Source organism: Ciona robusta, chromosome 11 (genome assembly GCF_009617815.1).
Source record: "Ciona robusta chromosome 11, ASM961781v2".
NCBI classification, from domain to species: Eukaryota; Metazoa; Chordata; class Ascidiacea; order Phlebobranchia; family Cionidae; genus Ciona; species Ciona robusta.
In genome coordinates, this window is record NC_143245.1 from 7,908,305 (window position 1) to 7,934,820 (window position 26,516).

At 33.6% G+C, this 26,516-nt stretch overlaps 3 protein-coding genes and 2 non-coding genes across 21 annotated transcripts; 3 read left to right on the forward strand and 2 right to left on the reverse strand.

The window, feature by feature from the left end:
- Positions 1–8: 8 nt before the first annotated feature.
- LOC149729056 (uncharacterized) lies at positions 9–13,131 on the forward strand. Of its 2 annotated transcripts, XM_089888936.1 has the most exons (15): positions 11–170; positions 7,714–7,900; positions 8,125–8,247; positions 8,306–8,635; positions 8,831–8,953; positions 9,061–9,207; positions 9,463–9,711; positions 10,038–10,169; positions 10,401–10,523; positions 10,745–10,870; positions 11,256–11,393; positions 11,752–11,889; positions 12,057–12,194; positions 12,373–12,498; positions 12,713–13,131. In XM_089888936.1, exons 2-15 carry the CDS (start codon positions 7,852–7,854, stop codon positions 12,844–12,846), a joined length of 2,076 nt encoding a protein of 691 aa, XP_089745062.1. In that variant the 5' UTR covers positions 11–170; positions 7,714–7,851; the 3' UTR covers positions 12,847–13,131. The 2 variants fall into 2 exon arrangements, with proteins under 2 accessions (XP_089745063.1, XP_089745062.1); XM_089888937.1 differs by lacking the exon at positions 11,752–11,889 and having other exon boundaries at positions 9–170.
- Positions 1,006–7,239, reverse strand: LOC149729057 (uncharacterized). Of its 5 annotated transcripts, none has more exons than XM_089888941.1 (14): positions 5,689–7,215; positions 5,350–5,472; positions 5,264–5,289; positions 5,053–5,198; positions 4,739–4,861; positions 4,485–4,631; positions 3,982–4,218; positions 3,529–3,660; positions 3,168–3,296; positions 2,766–2,903; positions 2,260–2,397; positions 1,955–2,092; positions 1,651–1,776; positions 1,006–1,429 (listed from the first exon to the last, which is right to left on the reverse strand). In XM_089888941.1, the coding sequence occupies exons 2-14, from the start codon at positions 5,458–5,460 to the stop codon at positions 1,296–1,298; spliced, it is 1,725 nt and encodes a 574-aa protein (XP_089745067.1). In that variant the 5' UTR covers positions 5,461–5,472; positions 5,689–7,215; the 3' UTR covers positions 1,006–1,295. The 5 variants fall into 5 exon arrangements, with proteins under 5 accessions (XP_089745067.1, XP_089745066.1, XP_089745065.1 ...); XM_089888940.1 differs by having other exon boundaries at positions 5,053–5,289; positions 5,689–5,875; positions 6,733–7,208; XM_089888939.1 differs by having other exon boundaries at positions 5,053–5,289; positions 5,689–7,208.
- A 146-nt stretch (positions 13,132–13,277) lies between the features above and the next one.
- LOC149729058 (uncharacterized) lies at positions 13,278–25,926 on the forward strand. Of its 12 annotated transcripts, none has more exons than XM_089888923.1 (18): positions 13,278–13,444; positions 13,639–13,787; positions 13,908–14,074; positions 15,192–15,283; positions 17,154–17,253; positions 17,650–17,789; positions 18,404–19,260; positions 19,448–19,514; positions 20,568–20,648; positions 20,914–21,076; positions 21,445–21,593; positions 21,974–22,098; positions 22,367–22,538; positions 23,097–23,225; positions 23,611–23,741; positions 24,121–24,288; positions 24,579–24,765; positions 24,978–25,926. In XM_089888923.1, the coding sequence occupies exons 3-18, from the start codon at positions 14,007–14,009 to the stop codon at positions 25,613–25,615; spliced, it is 3,267 nt and encodes a 1,088-aa protein (XP_089745049.1). In that variant the 5' UTR covers positions 13,278–13,444; positions 13,639–13,787; positions 13,908–14,006; the 3' UTR covers positions 25,616–25,926. The 12 variants fall into 12 exon arrangements, with proteins under 12 accessions (XP_089745049.1, XP_089745051.1, XP_089745050.1 ...); XM_089888925.1 differs by having other exon boundaries at positions 13,669–13,787; XM_089888924.1 differs by having other exon boundaries at positions 13,697–13,787.
- A 29-nt stretch (positions 25,927–25,955) lies between these two features.
- Trnat-ugu (transfer RNA threonine (anticodon UGU)) lies at positions 25,956–26,028 on the reverse strand. The gene has a single exon. It is a non-coding gene; the product is annotated as a tRNA-Thr (tRNA).
- A 240-nt stretch (positions 26,029–26,268) lies between these two features.
- Trnat-ugu (transfer RNA threonine (anticodon UGU)) lies at positions 26,269–26,341 on the forward strand. Its single transcript has one exon. It is a non-coding gene; the product is annotated as a tRNA-Thr (tRNA).
- The last annotated feature ends 175 nt before the right edge of the window (positions 26,342–26,516 follow it).

The window sequence follows — 26,516 nt, forward strand, 5'->3', positions numbered from 1 at the left end:
AAACACCGGGCACACCAAGAACACTTCAGTCGCCCAAGTCCCGCTTAAACCAATGTTATAGTTTGCTTATTGGAAAAAGGAAACAGAACACAACTGGAAAGACAGGATAGTACAGCGTATGTTACGAGTGCAGCAGAGTTAAACACTTTTCAAATGGATTGAAGTTGGAGGTAAGCATTATTGAGTAACTGCATAAAAAATCATTTCCTGACATGTTTCGTTGATGTTTCGTGGTCTTTTAATGGTAGGTGTCAATCATGCAGTATAACTTGGGGTAAATAGTCAAACCGCAGTTTAAAACTAATATGTAAGTGTTGTTTAGTTTAAATATATTTTATTACTGCATATTGTGTATAATATATTGATTATATAATTATGGTTGTATAAAGTTTTTTTTTATAAAAGTTATGTTTGGGACCCATTCCATAATTTTAGTGTGATACTTATGTTTTATTGTGGATTAAACTTTGGTGCATTTCCTGCAAAATGTATATTACTGAAAAAAGTGTTTTTTTTTCACTTATTTCCCAGTTAGTACTGTAATGGGAAATCATATACCGCTAAATGTATTGTAAGCTGAGCCATATGTCTATTTACAGATGGCTGTTATATAGCCTCAGGCTGTTATTGAAATAGGTTGGTATTGGATCTGCCTACACCAGGAAAACATTTGCATTATTAAACTTAATCAAATGTCATATAGGTAATGTTGTTGAATAATATTATATCAGTAGTTTAAATCTTCAATGTATTTGAATTGGTTGAGTATTGACATATTCTGGTATTTTCTGTGCAATGTAAGTTACTTATGGTGTTCTGTGACATTTACATTAAATTGATCCCTAGGGGCATCATAAGGTTAATTTGGTTGTGTATGTGCAGCCTGTTATGTTATGCAAGGATATTCTGTTGCTATAAACAAAATTTCAATGGGTTTACTTCGCCAATGTAATAATCTAACTTTGTTGCAGTTAAATATAATAACTGATTATATAATACAAAGTGTTTGTCAAATGTTTTTTATTAAACTCATAATATACTCATAATTAAGATTAATGAATGATTGCATGTTAGGCTTGCTTTATCCTCATGTAGCTAGAAAATGACAGTTGCTATGACACGGGTGTTTCATACACCTTGTGCCGTTTACGAGTTACCGCGAATGTAACTTTGTGTGTAACTATAAATGTAAATACACCATTACTAAATCTTGAAAATGAAAAAAGTCAAAACGTTTGCATTGATTAGCAGAAGCAATGATGATATGTTAGATAAACACTGCAGTTGTACAAAAGTTATCCTGCAATTACTGCTGTACAATAATTGACACCATCACCAATGTAGTTCTCATTACACACACAACTGAATACTCTTTGTATCTGTCTACATGTAGCATGTGAATGGCAATTCAAACATTGGTTGCTGATTCCTGTGAAACAAGTATATTATATTTCAATTTCTACCCAAATTAGGGCTAGTAGTACTTGCAACACAGGCACAGAATTTTTATTTTTTTTATAAATATATGCAAATAAATCTTTTTTTTTTAAATGGTGTTTCAAAATATGTTTCAAAATGGCATATGTTTCAAAATGGCATATGTTTTTTTATTGAAATGAGAAGCCACTGCTTTAAGAGACACCTACTCACTTGAGCATAAGTTGACACCATCACCACGGAAGTTCTGTTTGCATCTACACACTCCCTGTCCATTAACTTGCACGCAATCAGCATCTCGATGGCAAACATTGCGACATCTTGGAACAACTATTGGAGCTGGAATAAATGATAGTATTTCTACTTTATTATTTAACAATGATACAAAATAAATATTACATTATTTTTACTTAGCACTTTGAATATGGCATCGATAATCGTATTATTTGACAAATAATAAAATCAAAGATAAGTTTATGTGAGGACAAATGTTCACCATACAACTAAACATAATTACCAGCATTTGTTGGTAAACTACAAGTGACACCATTCCCAGTATACCCACCAACACATTGACATCTGTATTGGCGGGTTGTGGGGTTGTAAATACAAGTTGCCAACGTTGGGTGACATCTTTGTTGACATGTTGGAGCAACTGAAATCAAAATTAATGTTTTATTATTTGGTATTGTTTTGTTGCATCTTCACAAATATAATTGCTTAGTTTTTAGTTGCAAAGGTTTGTCTTATGAGCTGGTTGAATGTGTATTATCCATAGTCCAAACTATTAAGTACATATGGATATTGTTTAATTTGGTCTACCTGTAGTACGTGCTGCATAACAAGTAACACCATTTCCAATATACCCAGCAATACATTGACATCTGTGTTGGCGGGTTGTGGGGTTGTAAATACAAGTTGCCAATGTTGGGTGACAGTTTTGTTGACAGGTTGGGGCAACTAAAATAGAAAGTTTGTTTATTCCATTGTTTATTGAATGAATAAATGTAACTTGCTTTATCCTCGTAGGGCGGGGCAACGATAGTCGTTATAACACTGCTGTTCTGTTTTATACACCTCGTGCTCCCTTACAAGTTATCATGTATGGAACTTTGTGTGTGATTGGTTGTTTTATATTGTATTACTGACAATTTATACAACCATAGAGACCACTCGATTAGAGAAATTGCCATTAAATGTATTGCCAAAGGACATATACGCCCACAATGATAGCAGTGAGGAGCCTTGAACTCATACCCTCTGGGTATTATCAATGATTTTATTAACTTTTCAAGAACAAAACTTGTTTTACTTTTATAAATATCTACCTGTAGTACGTGCTGCATAACAATAAACACCATTCCCAATATACCCAGCAATACATTGACATCTGTATTGGCGGGTTGTGGGGTTGTAAATACAAGTTGCCAATCTTGGGTGACAGCTTTGTTGACATGTTGGGGCAACTGAAATAGAAAGTTTGTTTATTCCATTGTTTATTGAATGAATAAATGTAACTTGCTTTATCCTCGTAGGGCGGGGCAACGATAGTCGTTATAACACTGCTGTTCTGTTTTATACACCTTGTGCTCCCTTACAAGTTATCATGTATGTAACTTACGCCCACAATGATAGCAGTGAGGAGCCTTGAACTCATAACCTCTGGGTATTGTCAATGATTTTATTAACTATTCAAGAACAAAACTTGTTTTACTTTTATAAATATCTACCTGTAGAAGTTGTTGCATAACAAGCAACACCATCCCCAGTATACCCAGAATTACACAGACAAATGTATTGGCGCGATGAATAAATGCATCTTGCTAATGTTGGATGGCACCTCGGGCTACATGTTTCAACTGAAGAAAAATTTAAGATAACTCAAACAAATCATTCTATAATAAAAACATGTGTGTTTTTGCATAGCTTAAGGACTTAGACAGCCAATTAATACATGCTGGGTTAAAGCAATTACCCCAAAGTGGTGTGTGGGTGCACACATTATGGGTGGCATCAAATTTGGTGTCTGAGACCGTTTTTTTTTTACTAGATACAAAGGGCACAAACCAAAGAATATTGAACAAAACAAACCACGTATTCTGGTGCATGTTTCCCCAGTTCCAACATAGCCACCAATACAACGGCAGCGATTACCGCGCGCTGTTCTTTCACAAATTCCATTTACAGGATCACACATTCTACATATGTCCTCTTGGGTCAAGACTGAAATGCAACTTTTTGTTATTTTTCTTATCCTGCATGGCTGAGGTCTTATACCATGGTAAATAAGTGCATAGGACTAAATTTGTTCAACTGATAAGTCATGGGTCGGAACAATGTTCAATAAGTATTTCACCCAAGGACACCCTTATAAGCTTCGAATCCAATATCCTTTGATTATGATATGGCCCCCTATTTACTAAACAAAGAGTTACAGCTACAGTTGTATATTAATATAGCTAATTAACTTATAAGCATTATACAAAATCTTTCTTTCAACATTTTTAGAAGTCTAAAATAAATCAAAGTAACTACTTCACCTACTTGACCTAGATAGAGTACATCCAATATATCCTCCAATGGTGTAACTCACAAGTCCAACTGGACACACACATCTATAGGAGTATTTCTTGCGTCTTACAACGTTTCCCATGCCATCGTAGGTAGGATTTTCACGTTCACGTCCATAACTTGCGGTTGCATTGCAAAATGCTTTTCCAATACATCGAAAATTAGTTCTTCTACATCTTATTGAGGTTGTTTGAGGTCCACTGTAGACCGCTGAAATACAGAGTAACCGTTCAGAGTATGAAAAACAGTTCAGAGTATGAAAAAGTTAATTGTTATTCATCTCTTCAAAAACGATAGCGAAGATCATGTTTTTTAAAGAAGAACAAAGAGAAGGGAATCAACAGCAAAACGACAGTTGTTAAAACACGCAATGGATAAATAAAGTATGGGAAAATGCTATAGATACAAAATGTGGCAAAGACCATCAATTAAAAGGCGTGGCTGTTGCACCCAATATATAAGACCCTTAATATTACCTGCACGATCTGCAACGCATCCACTGTATCCATTCCCAGTAAAGTATCGCCTACATACGCAAACTCTCTGGGAGTTACAGATGGCATTACGTACACAAGGCCTTGGACATATGTTTCCGGTGTGATAAAACGGAGGTTCCGTTGAAACTAAAACAGCAACCAAAATAATAAGATATAATAACCATAATTATTGCACCCACTGGTTCAGTCCAGGTATTTACAAACTCACAAAACAATTATATAAAGAAACAAACCATGTATTCTGGTGCATGTTTCCCCACTTCCAACATATCCTCTATTACATCGACAGTAGCGTCTTTGTACACAAACTGCAAACTGAGGATGACACAGTCTACATCTATCTTCATTTGATAAAACTGAAACAAAGTGTTTAAATTAAATATATTCTACATGGATAAAAACATACAGCACAGCAGGCCAGGAGTTCTGGTGTATACATGTCCAAAGTATTTGATATTATTGGTGTTACAGTAACGCAGTTGGGTTATACAAGCATTATTTAAATCCTAAATAAATGCGTTATATGCCAACTAATTACTTCACCTACCTGCCCTAGGTAGATTACATCCTTTATATCTCCCAGTGATGTATGTTGTAAGTCCTTGTGGGCAATTACAAGCATAATAGTACCTTTCTAGATTACTGTTTCGGTCTCGATTTTCATGATTATGCGAAGCATCTTCGAAATTAGGCCTTTCAAAGCGATTACAACGTGCTTTACCAATACAATTATGATTACCGCAATCAGTGGAACTTACAGTAAGTCCAGTTCCGCTGAAAACCGCTGAAACGCAAGATGCCATTTTTGTAAAATAAGATAAAGAAATTTTTGGAGACTTTCTACCTGACCGATCTGCAACGCAACTACCATTACTCCAGGTAAAGTAACGCTTGCAATAACACCTTCCAGTTGAGCTACAGAAAGAATTACGTGGACACCGTCCAGAACAAACATTCACTTGTGAGGCTGTAAATAAAATTATAGCAAGATGTAATATGCTGTAAACATAATATACCCTGATATGATAGATGTGTTGATGACAAAATAAAATTTAAAAAAATTGTCAATTTGAAAATTTAGTTGTTTTGAGCTTTATTTGTTTTTAATTATAAAAAATAAACAGAAATATTATAAAATGTGACAACTTAAAAATATTTATTAACTTTAATATATTTAACAAACCTGTAAAAGATACAATTTGCAAGATAATGAGAAGTATTAAGATCCTCATTTTCTCTGCTGTATGCTAAAGTACTGCACCCTCCTTCCTCAAAGCTTGAAAACTCAGAATGAAACATATTTTGCAAATTTTCGTTGCAGAAAATATTTGTGAAAAAGTTTTTGATCGGATAAGAATGCCTGGCGATGCCTATATTTGGTAAAATTGAGAGAAAAACATTAAGCTTTTTCGGAACAAGGTATTTACTGCATGCACGAACAATAAACACAAAGAAAAAGCTTGTGTCCCAAACAAATAGAAACTACTGCAGGCAAAACCACAACCTTTGTACCAAATAGCCCAAAAAAGCTCAAAACTTTCCATTGCCTGCATGATGCCTCTGCTAGTTTTACAACATTGTGAGCATCATGCTTTCTTGTGGCTTTCATTGATAATTATATAATCTATGTATTAAACTCATAAATACAATATAAATATAAAACATTTTTTTCCAGTATAGCAAAAATGATGTCTCTGCTGAATCTGAACTGGTACCATGGCTGAATTATGGTGCAAAACATGGTTCTAAATCAGGAATAAATTATAATATAAACTAATCTTAATCATGAGTATATTATGAGTTTAATAAAAAACATTTGACAAAACACTTTGTATTATATAATCAGTTATTATATTTAACTGCAACAAAGTTAGATTATTACATTGGCGAAGTAAACGCCTTGAAATTTTGTTTATAGCAACAGAATATCCTTGCATAACATTACAGGCTGCACATACACAACCAAATTAACCTTATGATGCCCCTAGGGATCAATTTAAATAGAATGTAAATGTCACAGAACACCATAAGTAACTTACATTGCACAGAAAATGAGTTAAAGTTTCACAAAATAATTTAATACTTAACCAATTCAAATAAATATTGTTTTAGACATGCAATAGATGTCTAGTAAGTGTCATTTCAATCAAAGGAAAAACATATTTAGTATTTAGTAGCAAATATAACTGAACTCACTAAAAAGGTTTTTTTGAAAACACATATTAACCTTTTAACGTTTAAAACATGAATAAATGCATGTTTTTATATATAGCCAATGATTCAGACCCTTTGTAACCACTGGTTTGGAGCAGTTGGGTGTCTTGCCCAAGAACAAATTCGCCTGCTATGGTAGCAGCAATAAACCTTGAACCCATAACCTCTAGGTAAGAGGCAGGCGTGCTAACAAACTGTGCCACTGCGCCAGACAAATTTAAAAAAATTAAGGTACAAATTAACTAATCCAGCGATCATAACTATTAATCCACCTGACAACCTAACATAAGACCTTGAAACATTGTTATCTTAATAAGAACAACCAAAAATAGGTTTACTGTAACTACCAATAACAAAATATAAAACATCTGTTTATAGTATAACACAATACATTCATCAGAAAACTTAACTGTGTACTGGCCATGCTATACATTATTTTATGACATTTGATTAAGTTTAATAATGCGAATGTTTTCCTGGTGTAAGCAGATCCAATATCAAAGTATTTCAATAACAGCCTGAGGCTATATAACAGCCATCTGTAAATAGACCTATGGCCCCGCTTGCAATACATTTAGAGGTATATGATTTCTCATTAGTAGTAGAGTAGACAGTACTAACTGGGAAATAAGTAAAACAAAAAAAATTCTGGTATTTTCTGATTTTCTGTAATATACATGTTGTAGAAAATGCACCAAAATTTAATCCACAATAAATCCAAGAAGCACTTCAACATTATGTAATGGGTCCTGAACATAACTTTCATAAAATTAATAACTTTAAACAACCATAATACAAAATGAATATAATATATAAATTTCTCATAAATTTATATAGAATACGACTGTTTGCTACCAATGTTGTGGTTTTGCCTGCAGCGGTTTCTATTTGTTTGGGACAGAAGCTTTTTCTTTGTGTTTATTGTTCGTGCATGCAGTAAATACCGTGTTCCGAAAAAAGCTTAATGTTTTTCTCTCAATTTTACCAAATATAGGCATCGCCAGGCATTCTTATCCGATCAAAAACTTTTTCACAAATATTTTCTGCAACGAAAATTTGCAAAATATGTTTCATTCTGAGTTTTCAAGCTTTGAGGAAGGAGGGTGCAGTACTTTAGCATACAGCAGAGGAAATGAGGATCTTAATGCTTCTCATTATCTTGCAAATTGTATCTTTTACAGGTTTGTTAAATATATTAAAGTTAATAAATATTTTTAAGTTGTCACATTTTATAATATTGCTGTTTATTTATTATAATTAAAAACAACTAAAGCTCAAAACAACTAAATTTTCAAACTGACAAGTTTTTTTAAATTTTATTTTGGCACCATCACATCTACCCTAGCAGTTAGGGTATATTATGTTTACAACATATTACATCTTAATGCTATAATTTTATTTACAGCCTCACAAGTGAATGTTTGTTCTGGACGGTGTCCACGTAATTCTCGCTGTAACTCAGTTGGAAACTGTTATTGCAATCGTTACTTTACCTGGAGTAATGGTAGTTGCGTTGCAGATCGGTCAGGTAAAAAGTCTCCAAAAATTTCTTTTATATTTTACAAAAATGCCATCTTGCGTTTCAGCGGTTTTCAGCGGAACTGGACTTACTGTAAGTTCCGCCCATTGTGGTCCTACTTATAAGTGTGTTGGTAAAGCACGTTGCGAACGTTTTCAAAGGCGCAATCCTGCCTATGATCCGTCGCGTGATCAGGAAAATCGAGACCAAAATCGAGACCAAAATCGAGACCAAAATCGAGACCGAAATCGAGACCGAAATCGGGACCGAAATCGGGACCGTAATCGACAAAGAAGATACCTGTATAGTTATGCTTGTATTTGCCCACATGGACTTGAAACATACATCACTGGAAGCAGTGGGAACTACAGTAAAGGATGCACTCTGCCTAGACCAGGTAGGTAAAGTAATTAGTTTGCATATTACTTATCATAAACATATTTAGGATTTAAATAATGCTTGTATAATAACTGCGTTACTGTAACACCAATAATATCAAATACTTTGGACATGTATACACCAGAACTCCTGGCCTGCTGTGCTGTATGTTTTTATCCATGTAGAATATATTTACCAAAACACTTTGTTTCAGTTTTATCAAATGAAGATAGATGCAGACTGTGTCATCCTCAGTTTGCAGTTTGTGTACAAAGACGCTACTGTCGATGTAATAGAGGATATGTTGGAAGTGGGGAAACATGCACCAGAATACATGGTTTGTTTCTTTATATAATTGTTTTGTGAGTTTGTAAATACTTGGACTGAACCAGTGGGTGCAATAATTATGCTTCTTATATCTTATTATTTTGGTTGCTGTTTTAGTTTCAACGGAACCTCCGTTCTATCACACCGGAAACATATGTCCAAGGCCTTGTGTACGTAATGCCATCTGTAACTCCCAGAGAGTTTGCGTATGTAGGCGATACTTTACTGGGAATGGATACAGTGGATGCGTTGCAGATCGTGCAGGTAATATTAAGGGTCTTATATATTGGGTGCAACAGCCACGAGTTTTAATTGATGCTCTTTACCACATTTTGTATCTATAGCATTTTCCCATACTTTATTCATCCATTGCGTGTTTTAACAATTGTCGTTTTGCTGTTGATTTGATTAAATAAGTAACATATTTTTTTGTTTCTTTTCTAATCTTTCTATCGTATCTATAAAAATTATGTTATGTTTAGGCTTCTTCATAATCTGAACTGTTACTCTGTCTTTCAGCGGTTTACAGCGGACCTCAAAACACCTCAGTAAAATGTGGAAACGATATTTTTTTCGGTTCTTATCGATGTATTGGAAAAGCCTATTGTAGGACGTTCGTAAGTTACGAACGTGAACCTAAACGTCCTACCTACGATAACATGGGAAACGTTGTAAGACCTAAAAAATACTTCTATAGATGTGTGTGTCCAATTGGACTTGTGGATTACACCATTGGAAAATATATTGGATGTACTTTATCTAAGTCAAGTAGGTGAAGTAGTTACTTTGATTTATTTTAGACTTCTAAAAATGTTGAAAGAAAGATAGATTTTGTATAATGCTTATAAGTTAATTAGCTATATTAATATACAACTGTAGCTGTAACTCTTTGTTTAGTAAATAGGGGGCCATATCATAATCAAAGGATATTGGATTCGAAGCTTATAAGGGTGTCCTTGGGTGAAATACTTATTGAACATTGCTCCAACCCAGCGACTAATCAGTTGAACAAATTTAGTCCTATGCACTTATTTACCATGGTATAAGACCTCAGCCATGCAGGATAAGAAAAATAACAAAGAATTGCATTTCAGTCTTGACCCAAGAGGACATATGTAGAATGTGTGATCCTGTAAATGGAATTTGTGAAAGAACAGCGCGCGGTAATCGCTGCCGTTGTATTGGTGGCTATGTTGGAACTGGGGAAACATGCACCAGAATACGTGGTTTGTTTTGTTCAATATTCTTTGGTTTGTGCCCTTTGTATCTAGTAAAAAAAAAACGGTCTCAGACAGCAAATTTGATGCCGCCCATGATGTGTGCACCCACACACCACTTTGGGTAATTGCTGTAACCCAGCATGTATAAATTGGCTGTCTAAGTCCTTAAGCTATGCAAAAAGACACATGTGTTTATTATAGAATGATTTGTTTGAGTTATCTTAAATTTTTCTTCAGTTGAAACATGTAGCCCGAGGTGCCATCCAACATTAGCAAGATGCATTTTCAGCGATTCTGAACGTCGGTATAATTGTCGTTGCAATCGCGGTTACCGTGGCAATGGTATCAACTGCATATCAAGTAATATATTTTTAGGATCTTTACTTTTATACAACAAAGCTAGAATCGAAATTAATAATGCCAATTTAAACTTAAAGTTTATTACCATGCCATATAACTTATTAATATATATAAGACAAAGAAGAGTATTATTTGTTTGGCTTTTAATACACACACTGCAATATTTTTACCATACCTGCTGTACACTGTTGAATCAACAAACAAACTGCCTATTATTTCAGGGACATGCAGCCCAAGGTGCCATCCAACAAATGGAAGATGTGCCTATTCATCCGTTACAGGCCGATACGGTTGTCGGTGCAATCGTGGGTTTACGGGCGATGGAGTTACTTGTGTCATCAATCCAGGTTAGATTTTGAGAAAGAGAAACACTGTAGATATGACATGTAAATTTACATGTTTATAAAATTCGTTCAAAAATTATTACTCACAAAGTTACATATGTGGTAACTTTTAAGCGGGCTTGAGGTGTATGAAAAAGAACACATGTTATAACAACTGACGTTACCCTGCCATGTACGGTTAAAGCCAATACATTTATTCATCTATACAATGCTATTAAAGTTCAATCCCTTTACTGTACAATGCAGAAATATAATGATTGGAACTTAAAGTAAATCATGTGTTCTAATATTAAATCTTTAGTAGATTCCACACAAGTTGATAATGATAATGTTAATTGCAATCTATTGCTGTAAAAAGCTACAAACGAACGTAAGGTTTCTATTTCAGATGACCCAACATGTCAACAAAGATGTCACCGAACGTTGGCAACTTGTATGTACAACCCCTTTTATCGCCAACACAGATGTCAATGTGTTGGTGGGTATATTGGGAATGGTATTATTTGTAATCCAATAACCACTACAGGTAGATATTAAAAGTAAAACAAGTTTTATTCTTGAAAAGTTAATAAAATCATTGATAATACCCAGAGGGTACGAGTTCAAGGCTCCTCACTGCTATCATTGTGGGCATATGTGTCTCTGGGAAAGACACTTAACAATGTCTCTAACCCAGTGGTCTTTATTGTTGTCCAAATTGTCAGCAATACAATAAAAACATACAATCACACACAAAGTTACATACGTGGTAACTTGTAAGAGGGCACAAGTTGTATAAAACAGAACAGCAGTGTTATAACAACTATCGCCCTGCCCTCGGAGGATAAAGCAAGTTACATTTATTCATTCAATAAACATTGGAATAAACAAACTTTCTATTTCAGTTGCTCCAACATGTCAACAAAGATGTCACCCAACATTGGCAACTTGTATTTACAACCCCACAACCCGCCAATACAGATGTCAATGTATTGCTGGGTATATTGGAAATGGTGTTGTTTGTGTTCCATTAATTACTACAGGTAGACCAAGTTAAACAATATCCATATGTACTTAATAGTTTGAACTATGGATAATACACATTTAACCAGCTCATAAGACAAACCTTTGCAATTAAAAACCAAGCAATTATATTTGTGAAGATGCAACAAAACAATACCAAATAATAAAACATTACTTCTGATTTCAGTTGCTCCAACATGTCAACAAAGATGTCACCCAACGTTGGCAACTTGTATTTACAACCCCACAACCCGCCAATACAGATGTCAATGTATTGCTGGGTATACTGGGAATGGTGTCACTTGTAGTTTACCAACAAATGCTGGTAATTATGTTTAGTTGTATGGTGAACATTTGTCCTCACATAAACTTATCTTTGATTTTATTATTTATCAAATAATACGATTATCATTACCATATTCAAAGTGCTAAGTAAAAATAATGTAATATTTATTTTGTATCATTGTTAAATAATAAAGTAGAAATACTATCATTTATTCCAGCTCCAATAGTTGTTCCAAGATGTCGCAATGTTTGCCATCGAGATGCTGATTGCGTGCAAGTTAATGGACAGGGAGTGTGTAGATGCAAACAGAACTTCCGTGGTGATGGTGTCAGTTTATGCTCAAGTGAGTTGATGTCTCTTAAAGCAGTCGCTTCTCATTTCAATAAAAAAATTATGCATTTTGAAATATATGCCATTTAAAAAAAAAACATCAAAACAATTTAAAACAAATATATTTGTAAAAAAATAAAACTAGAAGTCCCGCGCCTGTGTTTAAGGCATTACTAGACTTCATTTGAAAAAGGTGGAAATTGAAATGTTATGTATTTATCTCACAGGAATCAGCAACCAGTGTTTGAATTGCCATTCACATGCTACATGTAGACAGATACAAAGAATATTCAGTTGTGTGTGTAATGAGAACTACATTGGTGATGGTGTCAATTATTGTACAGCAGTAATTGCAGGATAACTTTTGTACAACTGCAGTGTTTATCTAACATTTCATCATTGCTTGTAGTTCTACTAATCAACTAATACATACCAGAGTCCGTACAAAAGTTATCCTGTATAAACAAACATGTTTAAGGTTTCTGGTAATATTAAAATATCAATTGTAATCCCTTTACATTATTAGAAGCCGCCCAAGCCGAGGGTAACTTATAAAATTTATTAAAACAAAATTTCAGTTTGCGTATATGGTAAATATTAACAATGCATTACTACATGAGGTGTCAATACAAAATATCAAGTAAAATGTCATTCTGTTTATTATGGATTAGTCAGATTTGAAGGTGTGTTCTAGATTTATTAAACCATGGGTATTCTAATGAGAGTATATTTTAATTCAACAACAATGCAGACGTTCCAAATAAATTATTCGAACAATGCGTAACGTTCCAGATTTATGCATTGTTTACAAAACAAAGCAAGGGACTTTCCCTTGTATGGGAATTACACTGAAGCATGTCAACGCGTAGGATTCGCTACTGGACCAATGGGTAGGTTTTGCAGCAAATTCTTAACCAAGCAAGTTCTTCTTGCCGTAGGACAAGAGGTTATTGATTCTGGTAAGTTAATATACGGGTGCTAGTGAAGAATCACCCCCCACCTTATTTGCTAACCCCTAACGTTGATGGTTAGGGGGTTAGTGGTTATAGGGGTTAGTAGTTAGTGGTTATAGGGGTTAATGGTTAGTGGTTAGCAAATAAGGAGGAGGAGATTCTTCACTAGCACCAAAATACGTTTCTGCTATTTGTTTTAGCGTCAAAACATACTAACACCAAACGCAAAGCGTGTATTCTTCTGTATTTTCGTGATAGATTCGAGAATCTTGTACGAAACCCATGTTATACATGGTGAATTATACAATCTCCGTATAAAGCATTTGGTGTAAGCAATATAGCATAAAAGGTAAGTTATATTATTTGTGGAATAAAATATTTGCAACATAAGATTATTATTTTTGTCTTTTATATAGGGTTTGTTATTCCAACATATGTTATACGCTCATTTTTCACTTTTCTTTTTTAGGTCAATATAGCAGGGTGTTTGTTCCTTAAAATGGCTCTCTGGCCACACCAACAAAAATATGGCAGTAACTAATGGTATTGAGGCTCATGGTGGCTGAAAATGCTGTATGCAATTAAACAAGCAATTGCATTGACAATCATAAATAAAGTGATCACCTCTTTATGTAGGTATGGTTTTGTTTAGGCAATTTAAAAAGTCTAATTTTAACTTAATAAAAGGTACATACAAAAGTGGCTGAACCTTTTAATAGTTTAATACAATAACTCAAAGTTTTGTATTAAATAAAACATTTATTTTGATCGGTATAATAGTTCACCATTTTGTAATAACAAATAAAACATTTATGAAATACACAAACAAATACATTATTATTTAAACCAGTTCTACTCTAATTCAATAGATGAGTATAAGATTCCTCAGTTTTGCTGGCTGGTAATAGGATGTTGTGTAAAAGGAACTCAATAGAGCGATTGTGTCAGCCCATGTTTCCTGTCTAAGCCTTCTTCCTATGCAGTTAGTTCTCTACTATTTGCTTTGATGTATTTAGTGCAGCGTGCTGTTAGCCAGCTTTGTTTTGCTCTTTCTGTTTGTTGATATTTGGCGTGATAGGCTTCAATTTTGAGATTATGGTTTTAGATTACACTTGGGTTTAAGATGATAGTTGATATTTGCAAATAATATGGATAATACAAAACAAAAAAGACAATCTGGATATGAATCTGTAAGTTTGGTTCTGTTAGTACTGTATGATAGAAAGTAATTTACAATACATTGAAAGTTATAGGCATATAAAATACAATTGTAGAACAATTGTTGTTGTACAAGAATTTGTTATAACTTAATTCGTTGTTCGGGCACACAAAGTTACACATTCTATGATGATTAATATTTTGTAAAAGAAAGAAAAAGCAGACAGATATTAATAAATTAAATCTAATTATTAGTTATTACTCTTTGGTGTAATATAAGAACATAAAGTTTGCATGGTTTTAAATTTACCTATTGTAATTTATCCTTGCATGGTAAGACAAAATCGTTATCACATTACTTTCACTATTCCATACAACATGTAATATTTACGAGTTACCACTTAGGTAGTGAAATTTTTTAGGCATTAACAATCGTTATAACACAAGTCTACACCATGTGATTATGAGTTACCATTTATATAACTTTATGGGTGATTGTTTTGTTAGCGATATTTTTTGTTAAAAACAGCTATAATCGTTATAACATCCCTCTCGCAAGTTACCACATTTATATTACTGTTTCTATTCTCCCAAGGTTCTTGATGGCTTTGCGAGTGAGCTCGGTTCTACTCTCGATGATTTGGACTTTGACTGGGATTCTCCATCTGCTGCTGGTGCTAATGGAAGGTGACAAGATTTACTTAGTTGTATTATATTCAATATATACTTGGTTGATTAATGTATAAAATTTACTAAACTGTTCTATATATTTGTTAGTTGGCTCTTTTATACACCATGCAAAACTGTGCTGCTATTGATGCCAGATGTCAAAGTCAATATATATTTTTTTAAATGTTTTAAAAAATATGGAAATTATTTTTGTGATTGTAAAAAACATTTTTTATTAAAAAGATCAGTTATTTATATCTATATAATACACATGTAATTGTGGGTAAATCTGGCCGTGATTGTTTAAGGATTGGCACATAAAAGTAAAACAGGGGCGTTTACAAATCTCTACACATTTTAAGTCACATTTAGGCGTGATAGTTATTATCCATTTGAGAAAATTTTGAGAAAAAAATATGCCATGAATGAAGCTCAGTTTAATAAATAATAGTGATAAGTACATAAGTCGCTATGATTTTTTAACACATAAGCACTCAGTCATTTGTACAGTACTCAAGCCACCATGCTCGTAGATTAATTATGTAATCCATCATATTGCTTCTGAAGTAGCCATCAAGAAAGAGTGATGTTAGAAAAAAAATGGGCAGGAAAATACTTATTTCATTATAATTTGTCATATATTTCAGTACAGAAGTTGTATTAGGTAGTAATACCTTGTATAGATAGGAAATGGTGCAGTTTCGTTTCATTTAAGTTGTTGAAACCTTACATTTCCTGTTTGCAAGCAAGCGCAGACTGACAACTTGGCGCAACATAGACGCTAGTAGACGTGATGTATGTTTCATATGCTGTCTTGTGCCTTCTATTCAATGACATCATAAAGAACACGTAACAGCATGTGGTTTTGTATTGAAATCACTTTGATTAAATTTCTCTTTGCAATTATAATCCCATTAAGCACATTCTACTCAGATAATTACTATGTGTGTTGTTTAAAAAAATATTGAAACAACATTACAAAAAATACATTTCAAAAAACAATTAACATTTGTGACAACAACATAAAATTATCCAGATTAACAAAACAAATACACTACTTTTTGCTTGTTTGACAACCTATATATATACACTGTCATTGACTCATCATTGCACTAACTCATTAGTATTGCCAATCTGCAATTTTAACAATCTTACAAAAAATATTAACAAAACCAAACACACCAACAATAACATGAACTAAAATACTACCAACAGCCACCACTACTTACTTCACATGCTTTGATGAGTGTTGTTTATCTTTTCTCCAAGATGTGTGAGTTAAAATAACAGAGTGACCTGTGCCAGTTGGTTATGAATCATTAGAAATAGTTTCTGAGCAAACCCTGTAGGTGGCAACTGCATACAAGGAAGAGGAAAGAGTCTGAATCATTTGTGTTATGTTCTACTTGCTGTTAACACTGTTCAGTATGGCTGCTACAGAACAAATGCTTTAGTTCTATAGAATTCTATTCTATGTGGGTGGCTGGACCATGGGACTTAGTATTTATGCCAGGATTAAGCCCAATACCTCTGGTCATATAGAAAGTCATATTAGGTTGTTTTAGCAGTGGTAAAAACACAATGAGAATAAGAAGAAATGTGTAGAGAATACAGAGTATCTAATTACCACTGTTAAGTGCATTGATTCTGTGAAGGTTTTAGTTACAAATTAATTAAACAAACAGAGATAAAAAAGAAAAAAAGTTTAGCAACTTTATTTTCAAGAAAAGTACTAAGCTAATTTTCTAGCTGCTTAAAAACTTTAATAATAAATATACAATTTCCCATCAACAAATCATTTTTCCATCATCAAACAAACGCTGTTTATTTCTTTGTATCATAATTTAATATGTTGGATCAATAGTTAATATCAATTTATAAAATAAAGAATGGCAAATGAAGTGGATGACTTCAGCAAAGGCGCAAAACCACTGTATTTCTACAACCCAGTATATTCTTTGGGGAACAGAGAAACCGCGCAGCAAGAGGTGATTAGAAATGCTTTGGTTTATTTCATTATTAGCCCCTACATTGTATATGCCAGGTATTTTAAACATTTTTGTGGTAGGCTAAGCGTTAATATTTATGAAAAATATAGACACAAGACACATATGAATAGTTTGGTGCATTATATTATTTAAAGATGATAGATTGGTTGAAATATTCTAAAGGTTGTTGTTTTTTATTTTCTTTAAAATAATTCAAGCAGCTTGTACTCTTTTTTTCTTGGGTATAAACATCACTAGATCTTGTTTATTTTAGTACTGTATTTACGATAACAATTATTTTAGTTCATATAAAATAAAGTTTTATAAATGTTCTGATCTGAAGTACGAAAAGTTTTTAGGTCATGTCTATTTTAAGCTTGTCACCTTGTATTTGAGGCAGGTAAAACGTCCGAACTTGATTCCACTTTCACAATACAAAACTAATAAAGAGACAGCACAAGAAGAAGGCAGAAAATATAGGAGAGGAAGCAAATCTAAGAAGAAACACGGCGGCGGAATATTTAATAAAATTGCATGTAAGTTGATGCAAAACTTAAACAACTTAAAACTACTTCCAGCTTTTTTAATAAAACTATACATTCATATGCCGTTACTGCTGCACATTTTTTCATAAAAGATATAATTCTTTTTTTGGTACACTTTAGCTCTTATACAGATACAATCAAACAACAATAACAGTTAGAAAGGTCTAATATTGGTATGTAAGTGTTGCTTGGATTAAAGTTTGTACATAAAGAAAGTAATGTTTTATTATAAAAAACATTATAATGAGATTTTAAATTCTCAACTTTGTTGAATGAAAGAGAAACAACTATCCTTGTTATTTTATCCTGATTACACCTCTTTAGCATAAGCTTCAACATTTCCTTTGTTTGACCTATGTTACATAAATAGGATGAAATGCACAAGTGACCTCATTGCTACCATTGATCAATAGAGTTTGGTTTATTATTTTGAAATCCTGTAAAGAGTACTGGTTTAAAATTTGTTAAAAAAATATGTATATATATATATTTAAATTTGAAAAAAAAACTTTAAAAATAAAACAATTAGTATATTAACTTGTGTAAAACCTTTTTTTACCATAAGAATGTAGTATAGTTTATTCATAGAAAATATATTTCTCTAGCTGGACTTACACGCAAGCCAACTCGTAAATTGCTCGTTGATAACAAAGAACTTGAAGTGTCAAGTCCGATCACTAAAAGTGGATCAATACATAGCGATGATTCAAGTGAAAGTGACTTGTCCGTGTCACAATGCGACAGTGAAAGTGTGGATAGCATTGAAGTACAAACACAGACAACATCAAGTCCGCAGCTTGAAAGTATCCCAGAAGTAGAAGGGGGAAGTGATAACCCTCCCAGACCCACTCCTGCCCCTAGAAGAGGAACCCCATCACCTAACCCTGGTTCAAGGCCAGACTCCCCTGATTTCAAACCTTCTCCTGCTAGAATTCCTGAAATAAGCGCAACTGCTCCGCCGGAAAACAAAAAACAAGAAACTTCTACAAAACCTTTAGTTATTAGTGGGGAAACACACAATATAAGCACAATAGTAACTTCTAGCGACGAAAAACAAGAAATTCCAGCAATACTTTCACCCAATGTTGAAAACTTGGATCCAGGATCCGTTAAATCTTTAGATCATCTTGGACTCCCTGAATTAAAGTCCTCTGATAGAACATCAAGCCATGAATCGGTCAAATCGGCAAGCTCCACTGGATCAGTTCATTCAGAGGAGCACGGAGAGACGGCTGATGTCACAATGGTAGAAGTGATGTCAGAAGTAGCACACACTAACCCTGCCTACCCAGTCATCGAGAAAGTCATTGAACCACCCCTCCTGGAGCCAAGTTTGTTGAAACGAAACAAAACTTTGAAATGGTCGGGAACAAGAAAAGCTCCAGCTCTTATTAGGGAGTTTACTCGTAGACAGAAAAGAAAACAAAAACAATCTGAATCTTCTCCAACCAAGAGTGCTGAGGTATGCAATGTTTGATTTACAGCAAAAATGAGTAGGACTATCTTATTTTTTACTTGTAAAACTATTAGAAGAAATTTGTTGTATTTTTTATTTGTAGCTCAATCAAGTATCTTATCTTTTACTTGTAGTGGAATTAGATATGTTAAATTTTATATATATTAAAATCAAAAGTGTTATCTCGTTTCAGAGCCAAAAAGCTCCAAAACCAAGTCCAAGAAAGAAAAAGATTGAGTCTCAATCAAGTGAATCAAATGGTGAGATTTATATTTTATATTGTGTTTGATTAGAACTGTACCAACGATTTTGGTCCTAAATTTCACTCCAGTGTCTTTTTAGCTATCAGTTTACTTATTGCATCTTTTAGTGTAACTGTTTTTGGCTTTAGTCAGTCTGCATTTGATATTTTAATATAACGCCGTTTTCTAAACTAGCGCCTGTGTTTTTAATTCTTGTTCCTCTGTCCTCTTATGGATTAACATGTCCTATCATATATTTCATAGTTTTACTACGAACATGTTGATTTACAATTGGTTTGTATATAAACATAACAGCCCATACACACATGACACAATGGTCTTCATTTTTAAACATTTTAGTTCAAAAACTAGCACTGTCTTCAGTGATGTTAGAATTTAAACATCAATGAGTTTGTTATCCCATATTTTACAATAGATTTTGAATTAGATTATTGTAAGTTACCACTGGGTTGAACAATGTTACGTATAGGGATTCTAGACTATTTTAAACAAGTTGCGTTAATTATAATCTGGTGGATATGATGCAGTTCTGTTGCGTCACGACTCATGGGTATGACTAACGTGGCCATAAATACTAAAGTATTGCACAACTGTAGATGCCCGTATACTTTGACTAAACCACTAAGTTTTAATGTAACTTCTTATAATAATTTTATAAAAACTTTTTAAAAGTTCTAGTAGATATTTTATAACTGTTTTAATATATCTAATTTTGATATTTTTTTATTCTCTTTAATATAACTTTTTTGATAGTATTTATGAAGTAATTTTGCCCCATTGAGCATAAATTTGTTGTCTTAAAATAAAACACAACATGAATTTGAATAAAAGTAGATATAAGCTTGACACTCACACACACCAATGTTAGCTTATTTTTTCTGTTTTATCCAAAAGCGTGTTTTAACAATTGTTGTTTTACCACTAATTCCTGTATTTTTGCTTTTCTAAACTTTCCCCTCTTCGTTATCAAGACCGAAAAGACAAAATAAATTTCATTTGTTCATTTTATACACTTTAAATCCTTTTACTTTACTAGCATTATTGTTTCAGACCTAGGCATGCATTCAGATGACAGCTTTTCAGACATTACAGCTCTGGATATCCAACCGATTGAACAAAAGTTCGAAAAAAGTAAGACCACAAATATATATGTGATGTAGGCAACTTATTTTAGTATTTTTAAATAAAGAAAATATTTTATAGTTTACAATATTCTTTTTTTTGTCACCATATTTATAACTCAATATTAAAATATGCCATTCTCCTGTGGCTAATATCTGTTCAAGGTTACCTCTTTTGTAAGTGACTTTTAAAGGCTTGTTATACTAAAAGCTTGTTTTCATCTCACTTTATGCTGTCAACTCACTTTTAAAAAGCTTGTTTTTAACTTTTCCAGATAAGCGCGACAGTGCGTTCATCGTATTATCATCTTTGTTGCCTCCTGCTCCAAAGTTAAGGAGAACTTACAGTTCTAAGGTGCGGGCTTACCTGCAAAAGATGGGAACTAATGTTAATAATGCTCTTGGGTTTGCAGTCACTCAGTTTGTGGAGCAAAGCTTGTAAGTTGGGTTTTTATGCCTTCTAAAAACACACCATTTATCTTCTGGCAGAAGTTTTTGTAAGTTTAGTTTTATTGCTGTGTAAAAACTTTGTGCAGAGTTTGTTTTGTGTATTGTTTCTTGTTGTAAAGCCCACAGTTTTGTGTACTAGCGTTTGTTTTTAACATTCATAAACTTTTAAAACCACTGTGATCTAGATTAAAATGTTTAGGCAAATTCCAATGTATGGCTTTTTCGATCCCAATGTATGACTATTATGCTATTCTATATAGCTATAGGTGAGGTAAATCTTGGATTAGTTCAGATTTGACCCATTACCTTAACACCCAAAAGCTAATATAATTTTTAAGAGGTTCTGTTTTCTACAGGAAAAACAAGGAGCAGCGTCCACTTGTACTTTTGCACGATGTTCGGAGTTTTTTGACAGACATCAAGCGGTATTTGATATCCAACCCTCACCTGGGGTTGGTGAAGAAAATACAGAAGATTGTCAACTATAGTTCTACTGTGGATGTGGGTGGGTGGGCTTGTATTTAATTAAAAATAAAACTTAAAATTAAAAAAACACAGAAAAATAAAACTTTTATAATTAAAAGTTAGAATCAATAAAATTGTGTAGGTTATTTTCCAAAAAGTTACATGGCATAATATAAACATATCATCATTAATTATTTTTCTCTTTAGATTAAAGATCATTTTATTGAATTTAAAAATACAAAGAAAAGAAAATTAGCAACAAACGACAGTCATTAAACCGAACTATTAATTGTTAGACAATGAGATTATTCATAGTTTAAAGTATTTAATAAGATCATATAATTTAAAACGGAAGAAAATTGAATCAGCCACAAAACTTTCAACAACAAGTTTTGCTAAATTGTTTTTCTTGTTCCACAGAAGGAGCAGTTGACGACGCTTTGGATAAATTGGTCTTGTATCCTTTGCATAGTTTGATTTATAAATGTCTTGTTATCGATTACACAAGATCAGGACAGCTTAAAGACCTGGAAGAAGCGATTGCTGTAAGTTTGGTTTAAACTCAAGCTGATTATATTTGTTTTGTAAAATGATGTAACAAATATTTTGCCTGTAGTTTTGTATACAGTTTAATGTAGCTGTTTAATATGCTATGTACAGGGTTGGTAGTATAAAATAAAGTAGTTATATGCTACTACATACTAATACATATATATAAATAACTAATAAGTAATTTTCCAAAAAAATGAATCTCAAAATCTATCTAGCCATATGTATTAAATGCAAATATAGTTAATACTAAAAATTACACAGCTGGCAAAGACCAAGACAAACCAGGAGCTTGGGATCAGGGATACCGTTGTTCCTCCTGATGCGGAAAGTTTGTCACTTATTAAAGGACACTTTGCACAATTACAACGAACGTATTCCCCTTATTTTAAACTGAAGGAACTCCTGGCAGCAGTGACCAAAATCTATCAAAGCAGTAAGTTGACTACATGGAAATGTGTTTGTTACATTTTTCTAGGAAATGATTTTGTTTTGTTGTGATTGTTACTAGGCTATTATTGCCCGTGAGCCAGAGATGTAGATGTTTAGGCAGGTAGTATCCCATAGAGCCAATACACCTAATGTATAAAATGTTTGAGTGTAAAAATAAACATTAAACTGTTTATCTGAACCTTTTTAATCACAATGGCTGCTTGTAAAAACCTTTCAAAGATTTTGGAATAGGCCAACTTAGGCCTAAGTCTCAAATCTTCTGGTATGTAGGACTATTGCAACTTTATAACATATGTCACATTTTATTACATCACATTTGATTGGCGCAGTGGCATAGTTGATTATCGCGCATACTTCTAACTCCGAGGTAATGGATTCAAAGCTCGACGCTGCTACCATTTTGTGCGTATATGTGTTTGGGCAAAACACTTAACGGCAATTGCTGGGACCCAATGTCACTAGCCGGTTGTCTAAATTATCAGCCACGCTTTTACAATAAACCTGCACACCTGTATGTAACTTATTCTGACTTATCCCACAGCCAAAGATCTCAGAGTAGACGACGGAAGCTCGAAAGCAATCGGAGCGGATGATTTTCTTCCCCTTCTTGTTTATTCGATCGTTCACTGCGATTTTGTTGCAGCAGATATTGAAGCTCAGTATATTGATGGTAAGAATACATTATGGGTGGAATGTGACTATGAATTCTTGGCCCTAATTTATAGTTATGTGCGTAGTGTACCCTTGATGATAAGATTACAATATGTGTGAGAGTAATATGTCAGTAATGATATTAAAATGAATAAATGTAACTTGCTTTATATTAAACTCGGGTGTTCAAAAAAGGACAGGCGTTATAACATAGATTTTTGTTTCATACACCTCTTGCCTGCTTACGAGTTACCACATATGTATCTAGCAGTGAAGAGTTTAAACCCATTACCTTTAAGATAGAGACAGGTGCACTAACCATATTGTACTTAATCTTTCAGCGGATGATCCGGCATAAAAAAGCATTGTCTATTGCCGGTTTGTTTTATCCTATGTATTTCCAGGTTTATTGGATCCTGCCTTGTTAGTTGGGGAGGGTGGGTATTACCTAACCACCTTAATCAGTGCAGTGCAAGTTGTTTTCAGCATGAAGAGGAAAGAGACCTCACTACCAAGCATTAGTGACCTGCAGGTAGTTGTAAATAACTGGTTATGTACTAGTGCTTATCAACGGTAGGTCTCTTTGTATACTTAGCTATGTATTTCTGCTTACATGTATGACACTTTTAGGACAAATGCTACATTTTTATATAGCATTTGATGGTGGGGATAAATGCTACATTTTTAGGGTAAATGGTATATACAATGTTATATTTTTATAACAAATGCTATGGCTAAATGCTACATGTTTAATGCTAACACTACATGGGTTATTTATAGCCGTTTACTTACAGCAGGTTCACATTAATAGCACCAGAAGGCAAGGTGAAAATAAAACTATATTTGTGCTAATAAGGATGTTTCTCTACAAGAGCTTGCCATGTAAAAGTGTTTTAATTGTTTTGTCCAAACAGGGTTTCCTGAAAGTTGGTATTTCTCCCATAAATGAAGATTCAAACAAGCGCCTGAAGAAACCAGATGATGATGTTGTTCTGCATAAAACACTTCATGTTCCTCCAGCAATGACTGCACGAAACCTATGCCATATGATCACAAGGAAGTTTAACATTGAAGCTCCTGATGTAAGTTAACCATATATAGTTGGATGAAAAAAGATGGGACACCTTTTTAATTTATTTTTTTTATCCCATTTGGCTGTAAACAAAGAAAATTTAAAGAATTATAAAACCGTATCCATATGACTGCCATAGACTGTTGTTATTAATTGTTTAAAACCTGATCAGAATGTTTCTATAATATGTGCTAAAAAAGTGTCTCATCTCCCTCTACCCTACTGTTTTACTATCAAAGCCCTTACTAGGCTCTGCACCTCGAATAAATTATGTGGTACATCTAATATTTTTTCCACCAGGATTACTGCTTGCATGTGGTCGCAAATGGCATAGCTCACCCACTTGAACCAAACGAATGCCCACAACTAGTAAAGATGGATCTTTTAACACAATTCTCTGCAACTGCATTCTACTTTTCCTATCAACGGAAGAATCCAAAACAAGACCAACCCGCACAGGAGAATAATAACACCTTTGAAGAATTAGGTAAATAAATTAAGTTCCCGGGTGCTCACATTAGTGGCGGTAGGTTATTTATAGGTTTAATCTACAATTTATTTTAGACATGTTTACTAAAATTTATTTAATATATTTTTAGTATAATTTATTTTATATCTGTTAACTACAATTTATTTAATATCTGTTTACTATCCTTTTTTATATACTTGTTTAGAATGATTTATATTTTATAAATCAAGGTGATATACCAGAGGATCAAAGCAAGCTTGTCTCAAACGATCCTGTTCCTACCTTGTCATCTCCTAAGGATCAGTTGTCTCTTGTAGATGAGGATAGTGTTCCCTCCCCCAAAAAAGAAGAAAGTTTTTCCTCCCCCAAAAAAGAGGAAAATTTTTCCTCCTCCCAAAAAGAGGATAATGTTTCCTCCCAAACTGGGGAAAATATTTTGCCAGAAGTCTCGGTGGTAGACATGTTAGATGGAAAAGAAGATGTTCCTGAAGAAGGTCTTTCGCAAGAAGACGGAGAAAAGGATGAAGAAGACAATAATCCATCCTTCTCTCAAGAAGATGAATCACAACATCTTTTAATTACTCAGGATCATGCTTATTCGTTAAGTGAAGAACATCTTCCTTCTATAGCTACTGATAAAAACATTGTGAAGATAAAATCCCTCACTCCTAGTCACTCTTCAAGGCAAAGCAATCAACCTAATACATCATTTGCATACGACCTACAGCGCATCCGTTCTTGCAGCAGCATTGAGGATGTTTTTACTCCTGTTACCCAAGGCATGTCTCATGCAAACTCACAAATTTCTGTAGCGAGCTTAACAGAGTTCTTTGAGCATAAAGCCACTACACCCTCATTGCCCAACTAACTTAAAACACCATAATTTTAAAAACAGTACATCACTGTAAAACTGGAAATGTGTTGCTGCATTTGTGATTGTTAAAGGGTTTAATGTCTTACAATTTCTGAAGTAACTTACCGGAAGAGCACTGCCCACAAAAGTGTTTATACTTGGATTTTAAACCAGTGTCACCTTTCCCTTACCTTGGTTGTCTTTATTAAAAAAAATGAAAAAAGTAATACATTCTGTTTGCTTCAATTAAGTAAGAATTACGTTTGAAATGTTAATGTTACCGCTATGACTGCTGCGTTCAGTACAATAAATCCCCGTTGCACAAATCGATGCGTGTGTTTGGTCTGGAAAAACAAGCCTCCAGTGAGATTTGAACTCACGACCCCTGGTTTACAAGACCAGTGCTCTAACCACTGAGCTATAGAGGCGGTTGTTGCAAATGCTTGTTACTTTACTACACCTTTGTGCTTCTGTCGTATCCGCCAAATAATATCCGGTTTTAATAGCATCTGTATTGACGCACTAAACGTCGACGCGAATTATAAGACTTCGTTTCTAGGTCATTGGGTATTTACATTTTCTACAAAAAAACATGTATATTGTAAGTTAAATGTTATATGGCTACCTTCGTATGTCCAACAGTACAACGGTATAGGTTTTCGATATCAGCCTCTATAGCTCAGGGGTTAGAGCACTGGTCTTGTAAACCAGGGGTCGTGAGTTCAAATCTCACTGGAGGCTTATATTTGTACATACAAGCAAAAATTCTTTTGTACATTTTGTAAATCAAAAGTTACGCAGCTTAAATAAAAAGAAATTGGCAATCACATCCAAATATTTTTAACTTTTTCTTAACAATATGAATATACATTTTGTATATAATAGAAATCATATACTTTTTTTTCACGTGGTGTCG

What these genes read in the sequence shown, in the direction of transcription:
- LOC149729057 (XM_089888940.1), bottom strand. Translation starts at nt 5,737, where the DNA reads ATGAGGATCTTAATACTTCTCATTATCTTGCAAATTGTATCTTTTACA. An exon ending in ATGTAATCTACCTAGGGCAG is followed by an intron (nt 4,862 to 5,052) that starts GTAGGTGAAGTA and finishes ACTTTGTTTCAG; the next exon opens with TTTTATCAAATGAAGATAGA. An exon ending in TTATGCAGCACGTACTACAG is followed by an intron (nt 2,398 to 2,765) that starts GTAGATATTTAT and finishes TTTCTATTTTAG; the next exon opens with TTGCCCCAACCTGTCAACAA.
- LOC149729056 (XM_089888936.1), top strand. Translation starts at nt 7,852, where the DNA reads ATGAGGATCTTAATGCTTCTCATTATCTTGCAAATTGTATCTTTTACA. An exon ending in GCAAATTGTATCTTTTACAG is followed by an intron (nt 7,901 to 8,124) that starts GTTTGTTAAATA and finishes TTTTATTTACAG; the next exon opens with CCTCACAAGTGAATGTTTGT. An exon ending in TACTTGTGTCATCAATCCAG is followed by an intron (nt 10,871 to 11,255) that starts GTTAGATTTTGA and finishes TTTCTATTTCAG; the next exon opens with ATGACCCAACATGTCAACAA.
- LOC149729058 (XM_089888923.1), top strand. Translation starts at nt 14,007, where the DNA reads ATGCTGTATGCAATTAAACAAGCAATTGCATTGACAATCATAAATAAA. An exon ending in TGAACAAAAGTTCGAAAAAA is followed by an intron (nt 20,649 to 20,913) that starts GTAAGACCACAA and finishes TAACTTTTCCAG; the next exon opens with ATAAGCGCGACAGTGCGTTC. An exon ending in GCATTAGTGACCTGCAGGTA is followed by an intron (nt 23,742 to 24,120) that starts GTTGTAAATAAC and finishes TTGTCCAAACAG; the next exon opens with GGTTTCCTGAAAGTTGGTAT.